General features: G+C 36.5%; 1 protein-coding gene across 6 annotated transcripts in view; it reads right to left on the bottom strand.

The window, feature by feature from the left end:
* FTO (FTO alpha-ketoglutarate dependent dioxygenase) overlaps nt 1-13,256 on the bottom strand; it is a 250,253-nt gene that overhangs the window by 165,089 nt on the left and 71,908 nt on the right. For all 6 annotated transcript variants that reach the window (XR_012662053.1, XM_075101621.1, XM_075101622.1 and 3 more), the window contains one exon: nt 7,713-7,832. Coding sequence is in view for 5 of the 6 variants with exons in the window: in XM_075101621.1 (XP_074957722.1) it covers nt 7,713-7,832 (120 nt within the window). In the remaining variant the exon portion in view is untranslated. The remainder of the gene's footprint in view (nt 1-7,712; nt 7,833-13,256) is intronic.

Raw genomic sequence — 13,256 nt, 5'->3', positions numbered from 1 at the left:
GGATTATTAAGCAGGAGCATGTGTAGTAAGAAATGAAAAGTGCAAAAAAGATTCACTCAAAAGCTCCTGAGAGCTAGAACAGGGAACTGCCAGTAGACAACTGGGGTCAGCCAAAACACAGTAAGCTCCTTCTGGCATACTTAAATGGATAGAACTTGCCCATCTGAGAAAAAAAACCACCTTTTTCTACAATTCTACAATTTCCAATCATGGTACCTGGGGACAGATATTTTGTTAGGTTCTTTCAACTGCAGAATGTTCTCTCCTTAGGACATAGCCAATAAGTAACTTACTTTCAGTTACCATAAAAATCAGCCTCATTTTATTGATGAGGAATTTAAGACCAGAAATAGTCTGCAGTCTAAAACTGAAGTAAGACCTCAGCGTTTTGGTCTCCACACTGATTTTGAAAACCATGCTTAAGTTACTTGCACGAGTTAAAGAGAGGGTCAGTGAAAGAATTAGCACCTAATCTATCAGACCATAATGCTTTCCATGGCAAATACTGAAGCCAAGTTTTATTTCTTTATATATAAAATGAGAGCTGTAATTCTGATCAAAGATGAAGTAACTGCTAAAAATAATACATTACAAAAACACTATTCACCGATGATCTTGTTTGGAATCAGAAGGACTGATGATCAGGTGGGAAAGAAAAAGGTATCAATGCAGCAATGCCAGCTTTTCGGAAGATATCACCTTCACTTACAAAAGCCACTTGGGAAGTAAAATAGCTGTATCTTATTTTATAGTTGTTACATAGCCGCTAAAATACAATAGCAATAAAACCATGTTTAGCAATACTAGTTGTACTCTAAAAAAAAAATACAGCGTTGTAGATGGTGACATTTTAATCACACTGCCATTTGCTTGCACTTCCATTTGAAATCACAACTTCCCCTAGTTTATAGCAATCTCAGTAAAAATTATTCTTGCCAAACCCCTGTAATTCAGTTTTAACACCAAACCAAATCTTCCTTCTGTATCTATGTAGTGCGTTCATAAACATACATACAAAAATGTACAAATCCATAAGATCTAGATCTGCTCACTTCTATGATTGTATAAATGACAAATAGAAACCACTTTAACTAGAGTCAATAATTAAGTTTTATATAGCATATAGATACACAAATTTCAAAAATAATAATTTCTTTTCAAGAAATGTTATTCTCGGTGTTCAAATATGGTCTTTTATTCAATTTTTCGACTAGGAAATGGATTTCTAAGAACATAGAAGGCTTTGTGAAGAATAATTGGACTAATAAAACAATAGCATAATACCACTACTTCACTATTTCCACAGCAAGTAATAAGCCTTGATACACTGTTGATAAAAAAGGTCTTTTATTATTCCAGTATATGCCCATACAAGTTTCTGGGGAAAAATGGTGGAAACAGCACCCAATTTTATACAATCTGCAGTAGCCCCATTGTACCAATTCTACTTCCACTTAAATCAATCACAAAATGCTCCTTAACAATAAAAGGGCAACAGCAGCTTCTAAAATACCCTGCCAGACTGACACTGTATTCACAGGGATGCAGCAGCAGGAACTACATTCTGAGCTTTTCCCTCTCTGCCACACACTGGGTGACTTTCAGTACTACCAAATGTAGTCTAATGCTTTCTAAACCCTTTTCCTACGTTGGTCCTGCTGCCAAGAACTGCAAGCAGTTGCCCCGAATGCTCATTCCCTATAAAAGCCTTTTCTCTAAATATAACTTTATGTCATTCAGAAGTTATATAAAGAAGTTAAGAAAATCATCACAGTTAAAAGCCCTGCCATACCTGTGTGTGTATTTGTGTGTAGAAGCATGTGCATACACGTACACTGTGGACCAGCTCTGGTAGTCTGTCAACTGTAAGAGAACTTTTACATGTGATGGAGAATCCTGTTTACGCCAGAGTTTATGCTCAGACACAGAGATCCATTTACACAATTCAAATACAAGATTGGGGCATAACCTATATGCACAATTTTGTTTTCTGCTGATTGTGTGTTATATGTATTTATATTTTAAGTACTAACATATAGCACATCACATTTTACATGCAAGTACATGTATATACTACACACAATCATATACATTCAATAGTATAGGAATATAGTGAAGACAACAGAAAGACACCCTGTTACAGCAAGAGCTAAGAACAAGACAACAGAACCCTTCTCATCCAAGACGGAAGCTCACCAAGATAGAGTTGTGTGCACAAGAATACCTACAAACGTCAAAATTGTACCTCAGGTACAAATCCACCTAGAAGGGAACGCAAAAACGGGACAGCGTGCCCACCTCCTTTGCACCATCTGGTGCAGCACACACTACCAGCCACACGACACGCACAGCTGCACAAGCCACCTATGGTCCTCCCATTTGTGCTGTCAGAAATGCATCTCACTTTCCCATAGAACATGAATCATCCTAAATTTTTCCTGGCTTATGCCAGTTTACATTATAACCTTAATGTTTTCAGCGTAACTCTCACAGTATGCTGTATAAGTTGGAAGACTGCTCTTTTAACAATTCCAGTTTATACTGAAAATGTTATAGTGGTTCATATCAACACAGTTTAGATCTCAACCAGCTCACAGAAGGGTTAAAAATAAAAAGTGCTATCCACTGGTTTGCTCTGATGTTCCTGTAGATATTGTCACTGGATGTATCCTCAGTAGAATTCTATTCAACACCTCTGTCTTTAAGTACAAAGCTGTAGGCTGTAGCAGCTTTAGGAAACATAAGTATCCTTTTTTCTGCGGCGCAGTATCTGTGTGTGAAATTCTCTAAAGGGGTTTAAGTATTTACCCTGAACACTATCAGACAGTTTCTAAAATTTTCCTTATCCTGTTGCAAAAACACTTCAAACAGAATCATAAACACAGTCCTTTGTGCTTTCAGCACACACTTTGTTTTGGAAGCTTAAACCTGAATTCCCTCAGAATTGTAAATATTTTTTTTTCTGAAAGATGTCCAATACAACTTTTTTTTTTTTTTTGGTAAGATTGGTAGTGATTCTACTACAAACATTGCTGAATCCTTTCAACCATTTCTGACAGCTAAAAATACTGGGGTCAAAGAAATTAGTGTCAAAGAAAAGGAAAACCAAGTCTTCAGGACCAGGTTTTGTTGTTGTTGTTGAAGATAAAAGGTACATTCCCAGAAACATCTGACTCCTAGTGTACAGAAAATATAACCTGCCAAAAATACATTTATTTAAAGGGCCTGGCCTAAACAGACAAGAAGAGCCCCAAAAGACAAGAAATGCAGCTAATATTTGGCTCTTTGAGCTGCCATGTTGTGCCTACATTTCACAGCTCATTAGGCTAATACGATTGCCCATCACTGCATGGCCCTCCAATAAAGGAGTGTGACACTGCAGTATCTAAGCACAACAGGAAAGGTGAAAAGGAACTTAAAATCATACCTCAGAATTTCTTGAATTTTGGCTGACAAGGTCAAACCAATTCAAACATCAGATAAGGTGCTCTGCATTTTCTGAAAAAGACTAAACAACCAGCCAGCCTGTTTGTGATCCCATTAACTATATTTTTTTAAAATATAATTGGTTAGCTGTTCAAAATGCCAAAGTCTACAAAAGCTAGGAGGATTCTTTTTAAAAGCATATTTTGTCTTACAGCTTTTCATGGTTACTCTGGAACTGAAATACTCTGATTTAAATACATATTTAAATATTTAAACCCTTGTTTTAATTGGGGGGGTGGGGGGTGGGGAGACGGATATATATTATGGCCCTGGGCTGAGATTTCATAGCTCAAGTTTCAGCCTAGACTCAATTCTAACTGTCAGGCTATAAACCCCTGACAATAGTGACTTATAGCAGAAATTATGACATACTTAATATGTAGCAATCGTAGCAAATAATGAAACAGACCTCAAAAAGGAAAGAAAGATAATTTTACAGGAAAATAGCCTTGCTCTCTGATTTCAGTTTAGTTGTATAAACTGACAAAAGCATGCTACTGTGAGCAACAGTAATAATAACCCGACTAATAAACACAGTTTTTGAAAAGTTTTACAAATCGAGATGAAAGCTGTGCAGAAAGATATCAGTTTGCAGGAAATGCCGCTTTGCTCATTATAACTACACAGAGTGTACACACTTCTGCTTTTACACTACATTTACAAATTAAAAGGTGTGGGGCATTTCATTATTATTAGCTGTATTTTAGGATGCCAAAAAGTGGAACAAACGGTATAACAATTACCTGCGTTTCAGTTATACCATTAAAAATCAGTTCTTTAAGATCTATATTTAATTCCTTTAAGTAGACCCTTTATAGTAGGCAAACATTTATGGTGTTAAATATAACTCCAAATCAGTCATACTTTTCTCTACATTTTAGTTCTACAATTTTTTTCATCTTGCCAAACTCCTGCATAAATAGGTGGGATTAAATGGAGCCTAGCCTACCTAACATAATTATACATGTTGTGGTTTTATACTGCAATGAAACTGATACATTTTAATAATCCCAGTCTTGGCTCTTACCCACTAAAGTCAATAAAGGTTATTAAGGCCAACTGCCATATAAATATATTGCTACATTGCTAAATGGACTGTCAGAGCAGGAAATACAATTCACGCCATATAGCACTACTAGGGTCTTCGTTTCTTTTTTTAAAGAAACACTAGACATGTTTAAAAAGTCTTTAAAGACTAGATATGTAAGTATATTCATATATGTTTACTTTTTATTCCACAAACCATTTTACTGATTTACATTTTACTTATTCAAATGCAAATCAGCTTAAAACAAAACAAAACAAAAGACTGTAGGACTTCTGCAGTTCTTATTGATTTGGCATGGTGTTAGAAGATTTCATAGCTAAAATAAATGTCAGATTGCAAGGTTTGCGTGATATCAGACCCTGAGAGACAAATTGTCTCTCCACTGAATCTCAGAACAGCTACAGCAAGACTTCCTCACATCACATGAGATTTCAGCTTTTCAGACTTCTCTTTACCCAGAAAGCAAAGCTTGTACAGTCTTTTTTCAAATGATAACTCTCCCTTTGAATTCAGCAAGCATTTATCCTGATGTTGCAGATGATAATGTGTTAATCTTGGATGACTTTTAAAAAAAACAACCCTCAAACATTTGAATAGCCTTCATATTTTCAAGGGAGGGGGAAAAAAGAGAATAAGATTGGTTAAACTGCTTGGATTTAATGGTTTATAAATTCATGAGGTAATATTGTGGGAAATGTGATGTTTTATCAGAATGTCATTCACATTAAAAGATTTAACATTTACATCACAAGAGCGAGCTCTAAGTAAAACTATCCTCAGGGAAAGAAATGCCAGGAATAAATGTTATGATAAAATTGTGTGCTTGCTGTAACATACAAAAATATTAAATAAAGTCAAAGATTTGAAGACACTGGGTTAAACTTCCTGCAGTATCATACTTGGCTGTGACATTGGAGCAATTACAATTAGCAGGATCAGAAATTAATCTGGAAAACTTTATTTTCTTCTTTAAGAGTGCATTACTAAAGAAGGGGTAAAGAAAAAAAAAGGCATGCAGGGAACACAAGTGACTTTCATATCACTCTAGACACATATATAAAAAAACTTAAGAGTTGTTCTGCTCACACAGAAACATTAAAAAATACATTGCTTAAGTATTTTCTTCTAAAAAACAATTCCTTTTAAGCAATAATACTCTGGTGATACAAAATCAACAACGCTCAGACGTTTTTAATTCAAGCATTTTGCCACAATTTCTTTTTAGAACCATCCAGCTAAAATTATAGATTTGGAGAAAAAACATCGACTGTAGACTACTGGGTACCTTCAGAAATACCTTTTTGATTTAACTTAATGCTGTGGAAGCTAAGCATGCACCAAAACACTGCACTTTTTATGTTAAATTGCTGTTGAATTTGTTAACCCAGAATTGATTTCCTGTGTTATGGAATCTTAGAGATTACAGCTAACTTGAAGCAACAGGGATAATTCTTGATGTTAATGCTACATTTCTATGTATTTTTATTCAGTCAGTGCCTGTTGTTGCGTTAAAACTGCGGCTCAACATTGCCCCCTACTGTCATCTTGTGAAACTCGAAAGGACAAAATGTAGGTTAAACCCGCAAAACACCACCCTACCTCCAAGTCCCAAATACAGTAAGCACCAAATTTACTTAAAGGCTCAACAAAACAGACATTCTCAATTAACATTCTCTTCTGTCTCCTTCAATAGCTGAAATTAATTGAGATTAATATAAGTCATAAGACATTAAAGCAATTTTTAAAATTTAAATTAGAAGCAGCTTCTGTCTTGGCCCAACCTTCAGTTTGCTGATAAATATCATCCTGAGGCCTGTTGAAAGGAGATACACTGACAGCACCATGTTTCTAATTAGAGACACATGGTAATGTCACACCAATTGCAGAAAACCTAACCCTTGAGAATTCCAGTTTGCTGTTTTTCCATGTTCTCAACAGACAATGGATAAAAAACAACAATCAAACATTCTTGTCTACCTCATCTAAGCCTGTGTTACAAGGGAGTAAGTTGTAATTTGAAAGAAAAACAAACCAAAAGATTTTTTTTAAATTATAAAGGTCATTCAAGAATGTGATCACGTAAGAACACAAAAATGAGGAAAAAAAACCCACATCAACAAGTTATAAATAATTTCTTTCCTTTTGTAGGGAAGTTTGATGTTCACCAATTCCTTGTGGCAACTCATTTCACAAATGGAAGTTCCACTTTTCCACACTTATTTTCCAAGTCTGAAACCAGCCATTGATGGAAAAGCTTACAATACGTTTGCACGGGTTACTGAGTCACATTTCCCTCAAAGCTGAAGACGCATGCTTGTTGAACCACACCTCCAGAGATTCAAAAACACCCCTACTACAAATCATATTCAGCATCCTCAACTACGTTACAAACTTCCAAGTCAACTACGAGGAAATGGAAGCTTATGTTGTGACCAGCAGAAAAAACTGAGAAGAAATTTCTAACGCAGACATAAGGATATGAGCAAGACGCCTTTGTCAACATAGTTCCTTCTGTGTACAAATCTAGAAGCAGGAATGGTGGCAGCTGTATCAAGCGCTTACAAGCGCAAAATCTCCCAGCTGAGTCTCTACTTGGACAGCAACAGCAACAGGCTAACAGTGCTTGTCACTGGGTCCATTTTCAAGGAAAGCAGGGATGTACTTTCAAAAATACAGGAACCAACGTCACTACAATTAGTCCAGAAACTAATCTCCTCTTCTTTGTTCTAGCTATGGTGTAAGCGTGCAGGTGGACTACAGACAGATAGTCGTACCTCCACATCATCAGATTTTACCTTCAAATTTCTTCAGATGCATTCACCATCACTGTCATTGGCAAAAGCTGTCTATCTTGGTGTTGTATGAAAAAGCTGCCAATGCACAGTTTCCTGTACCAACTGGTGTGAGGTAATATCTGTCACCTTATGAAGCTGTCAAACTTTAAAATCAAGCAAAGTCAGGAAACAACTAAAATCTCCTCTTGGTTTTTTGGATCTTATTTGCTCACATTACTGGGGGTGGAAAATAAGACGAGGCAGTGGAAGGCTGATATTGATTCTACTTTTCATATGTTCTGAATACAGTTGAAATCCCATTACTACAGTACAATCAAAAACATAATTGTGAGTGGTCTCAGAATTAAGGTCTAGAGGCTTTAGACTATAAAACCAGTACTTACCATAATCTCCATTTTTCTCCAAAATTCTTCCAACTTAGCCATAGGCTTAAGCCACCAATCAGTGCACTTCAAATACCGCTTGCCTTGAAACCAAAACTGCCTAAGCCACTCAAATTCAACCTGCAAGATAAAAACATATGGTAGCATAAATATCTATGTTCATTATTTGGGGCTGGAATGGGGTACTGCATGAATCCAGCTAAACCTGAACAATGCCATAGAAAAGGAAATGGTTACCTAAGTACTAATTTCTAAATGCACCCTTACATCCAGTTGTTTATGTCTCTTCCACATGATTTGTGACCTGACCTACTCCCTTCAAACACAGAGAGGTACAAAATCCAACTCTTTTCTTTACATGTGGTACCTGTACAAGAATATCAAAAGTTCAGGTTCATTCACAATTCAGTCAAATATGTACCAACTCTAGCTGATTTTGATTAGCATTGTGGGTCTGAAAATATTTCAGGCATATAAAAGATTGAAAAAACTTGCAGTAATAAAATTGCTAGAGTGCAGCCTATCAATTGCCATGTAACGAGAGCGTAGCATTATAATGAATCATAGTTTCTTAGAGGTTACTGAACAATCTGGTTACCAGATAGGCTGCCAATAACTTTTGGATTAACTGGGTCTCACCAGGAGATAATGAAAGTGCCCTGCTCCAGCAGACCTGCAGGGGAGGTGGGTGTCCCAAAACCACTCGTGCTCCCCCTCCTGGATCTGCTGTTACATCAAAACCCTCTGACACAGAGCAATGCAAAAAAGCAGGTTTTGGCTTTTCAGGGCATCTGAAGTAACAGATTTTTCTAGGACAAAGCTTGTGTGGAAACTGTGCTTTACAAAGAAAACATCCCCCACTGAAGCAATGTGAATTCTATCAGGAGCAAGCTAATACTTTTATTTACAATATGAAACACAGCAAATTATGTAATACTTGACTAGTTGGGGTTCTTTAAAAAAAATTTCATATATGGATGGCCCACCAACTTTAGGAGAAGAGAAATATTAGCTTACTAAAACATAATATAAATATATAACTCATAAAATATTCTTTAAGCAAAGTAATTCCATTTATCTCAATTTCCACTGAGCCTTTTTTCCTTTAATAGCAATCCACAGTTCTGGTCCTTAGAGTTCTGTATTTATCTTTGTTGTGGTAGTTATGTTTCACACCGAGTTCAAAGCTGCTTTAATCATTATTTGTACCAGAAATAAGTTTTTGTTTATCCCTCCGATGATGCAAATAAAGACACCCTGCCAAGGTGAAAGAATAAAGAAAACTGCCCAAAGCTGCCACCTAACTCTTCCTTTCCTGAAAGGGTGACCAGGATGGCTACAGAAATCTGAAAATGTTCCAGTTAACATTAACTAAATATCTGGTCAATATATGTTAAAGATTACAATAAAAGATACTTCAATTTGAGGTGTACAAAAAGCATATTAAAGCAACTTTGCTGGTAAAATATGTTGGCAGACATAGATCTTAAAATATTTTCCAAAAAATGACTCCTAGCCTAGTGACTTTTGAGCACAGGAGTTTGATGACAGCCTTCCTAAAAAAAGCTGAAAGATGTTTTACTTCCTCTACAGCATTAACAAGGTATGAAGGATCAAGTTATGGTTTGTTAAAAAAAGTCAGTATACACAGTTTTGGGAAAGCTGAGCATAACAGTTCAACTAGAGTCTTAAGCACTCAATACTTTTTTCTCCCCATGCTCTTTTTTTGGTTTTGCTGGCCTCTACCACAAAAGGGCTATAACATATGATATCTGGCAAACATGTTTCATGAAATGAGTGTCATGAGGCTGTTAATCAATGAAAAAAATTCTAAAAATATTAAAATCAATGTTACAGTATGGCTTATCATGACAAGAACCTATCTCAATCAATCTGAATTTTGACTAGTCAAATTGATTTGTAACATTGATCTATGTAATTTCAGTCTAATTCAAGTCTGGCATCTTGGCCAAATTTTATGTGTCTTGATCCTGTACAGAATATACAACTTGGCACAGAAAAGCTGCATTGTAGGTACAAGAGGTAAAGTTTAGCAATAGGCTAGTTAACTTTCTGCAGGATTAGCCGGTCAGCAGAAGTCAGTGTGCCAAACTGCAACATGTGGCTGTTCAACTATGTGGACTACCATTTACTAGGGCTCTCAAACTCAGGTCCACATTCATTTCACAACATCTCCATTTAGCTCTAAACTGAGTTAATAAAATGGGGGTTGGGGAGAAAACCAATGTTTTACCCACCAACTTAGCCATCAAGCTGCTTGACAAGTAACTGCTCTGAACTATCACCTCTGAATAGATAACTCTTGATTCTGAAAAAAAAAGTACATCTTGATGAGGCAATGGTGACATGATTTCTCTATCACTCTATCCTTGTTTTAGATATATGCAAGCATAAATACTTAGTTTGCTAAAAATCTCCAGAGATTCCAGTTATGCTAAGTTTATTTGGTATTTTTAATTAACACATGAACACTTTTTGCACCACATCCATTACTAAGTACACGTGTTAACAAGAACATATGCTGCCTGCTTTCCAAGTTCTCTTAAAGGCTGTATGTCCTCTTGCTTTCATCGAACTCTATTTAGGAATATCTTTTCCTGTAGCAGGAAGGCACTCCTATTGGCTTGCTTCCTTCCATGAACAGGAGCAGCTGTACCAGGAAAAACACCCCACCACAGTAAATACTGGAGAGACAATAAGCTCAATTCCAGCCTTAGTGGAACCGCAGTTACAGAACATTCATCATCTGTGACAAAACTCTCAGGTTAACAGCTCTTGCCAAGGATTTTGTCAAAGAGTTTTAATTTGGAGACTCCCATACATCAGAGCTAACTTTAGTTATCATTAGAAAGAATGTCACATGACTGAACGGGACAAAGCTTAAATATATTAACATATAAAAATATATATGCTGAGTGTTTGAAGAACAATTTTCATCTCCTAATTAATTTTCACTTATGACTTACATCTCTGTAAGCTCAGAATCAGAATCAGGGCCTCATATGTCTAACATCAACTTATTTACAAGTTGTCCTTTAAACAATGATTAAAGGCAAATTTTAGGTTATAGTCAATACTGCATAGTGAAAGGCCAACAGTAGCATTTGACATTTTGTGAGGCAGTGCTCCTCAGTCAATTATTTAAAAGTATTAGTTATTAAGTACCACAAATGTAGGTGATCTGTGTTTTCTCTCTGCTGTACTAGCCGGCCACCAACGATTATGTCAGCTCACTGTGATGTGCTAAAACATATTAACCTTCCTTTGGCTGCATACACTGCTACCCTTTCTCAGCAGTGACCTCAGTGTCTAACACTATATACCTTCAACTTAGCCAGCCCAGGTTTTTCTCCATCCCTGTGAATTCACCACACTTTACTTACTGCTGCCATAAAAACAGATTTGCTGTAGGTAAAAGTGACTGTACCTTACAAGCAACAGAGAACCAATTCAGTCTCAATTTTTAATCATGGTAATCAGGATTTGATAATCATGGCTGAGCAAAAATCCTGATGAGGACAAACCCGACTTTTCAAGCTTGAGTACTTACTTTGAAATCTGCTATATTTTCAACACAATCCCTAGACGCTAAAAAAACTTCCTCTAGTGTTTTACTTCATAGAGAACATCCAATTATTAGTTTGGTGTTGGCAAATAAAGAAGCCTTGAAACTACCTCACACAACATGAGCTATTACCAGATTTTGCATTACTCAAAGAACAAATTTTGCATTATTCAAAGAACAATTTGTCTTTGAAATGTGAAGAATAGGCTAGCAATTATGTTTTCTGCAGATTTATTTTTATTTGTGTGAGCATTTATATCATCTGCCCAGCAGTGATTTATTACTTTAAAAAAGCATTTGCTTGCCATTGAGTTTCCCCAGGTCCCTTGCAGCTCTGTTAGCGACATACCCAGCAGCCATATATATTTTGGAAAGCCAAGTGTGACTCAGAAGGGGCAAGAGATTCACATTCAGTGAATTCTGCAAGATCATTTATTTCAGGAAAAATTATTACTAGCCAAACAGCAATCTGATTGCTTAAAGAGGTAGCTTCAATCTCTAACACTATGTGTGATGTGTGCATTGTTAGGCTATTGCACTTCACAGCTGTCCAGGTAATTACTTCTGTTCACCCTGTTACACACTGTTCACCGGACACCCTGCCAATGAAGTATTTGTTCAGACTTCAAGCCCACAAGCTACTCAGACAAGCAGCACCTGACCACCATTAATTAAGGTTATCTTTACTTGCAACTACAAAGTACATACTGGGAGTGAAGTGACTCACACATCTAACAAACAGCACATACCTCACAATTACTCAGATATTCTTTTGAAGGCTGTTTTAGTGAGGGAGACCATGACAACAAAGCTAAGCCTAAAGAAATATTAAACTTCTGCCTGGCTGCCTGCTAGAGGTGTTAAAAACCTCCTCAGGTTAGCATCTTACTTTTTCGACAGAAGACCTCTTCCAAGATAAGGTTCTGACAAATGAACTCTGGGAAATCTAACATCAGCAAAGACATCCCCCAGATACTCACCTATACCTCTTTTAGAGATTTTTTGCCCACCACAAAACTGGATAAAACTAAGTCCCCAGCTATGCTTCAGATCTTCAGTTCAAACCCACTTTATCAGCACAGCAAGTCAATTTTCCTGCCCAGGAATACAAAAGTGAAGGCACAGAATCCTCATTCTTTCAGACTTTCTCTTAGGTTTTTTTCCCCTCTAGCAGATACAGATAATTCATCCAGACTTCATTTGGCAGAGTAGTTAATTTCAGCACAGACTGTGAATCTGTGCTGAACTACTATACTTTAGCTTAGTCACACATAGCCTGATGGTACTATGATGGTTCTGTTCCGGTTAATGATCTCTGATGACTACTTCAAAGGTGCCGGGAAGAGGAGTAAAAAAACCCAAACCCATAGCACTTCAGGAAGATAAAGAATCTAGAACTATGGCTGCATCTAATTATCTGAGTTAAACCCTGTGAAGAACTTCAGTTTTGATATTTTAAAATAAAATACAACTGTACCACGTCCTCTAGAGGTGGGAGTACTACCTTATTTCAAGCTCATGATCTCTGGTCCAGAAGAATAGTAAAAAAAATTCACAATGTATTTTAGAACTAGCACAGAAACCTATATATCAGAACAGAAACACACAAGCAAAACTGGGTGGCAGTTCTTCATTAATTCTGTTTGTCTTTCTGTGCAATTTTGTCTTTTGTATTTAAAAATACTAACAAACGGAAAAAAAAAAAAAAACACAAGAGCAAAAACAAACCAGTGACCAAATCCTGACCGCACCAGTCAAATGGAAGACTCATTTTCACCAGCAAACAGTTTGATTCTTTAAAGAAACAAAGCACATTCTTGTTCTTCACCTGCCTGAGAAAATTTGAACCTGAAACCTGTATTAGTGCCTGAAAACACAAAGATTCATTATACAGTGAGTAAAAGAAGGTGGGAAGCTTTTACAGGCAAAAAAAAAGTTGAATTAGCCTCACAGATCTG

This window comes from Phalacrocorax aristotelis, chromosome 8 (assembly GCF_949628215.1).
Source record: "Phalacrocorax aristotelis chromosome 8, bGulAri2.1, whole genome shotgun sequence".
Classification (NCBI taxonomy): domain Eukaryota; kingdom Metazoa; phylum Chordata; class Aves; order Suliformes; family Phalacrocoracidae; genus Phalacrocorax; species Phalacrocorax aristotelis.
The sequence above is the reverse complement of the archived record's forward strand: the minus strand, read 5'-3'. Positions and strand labels throughout refer to the sequence as shown.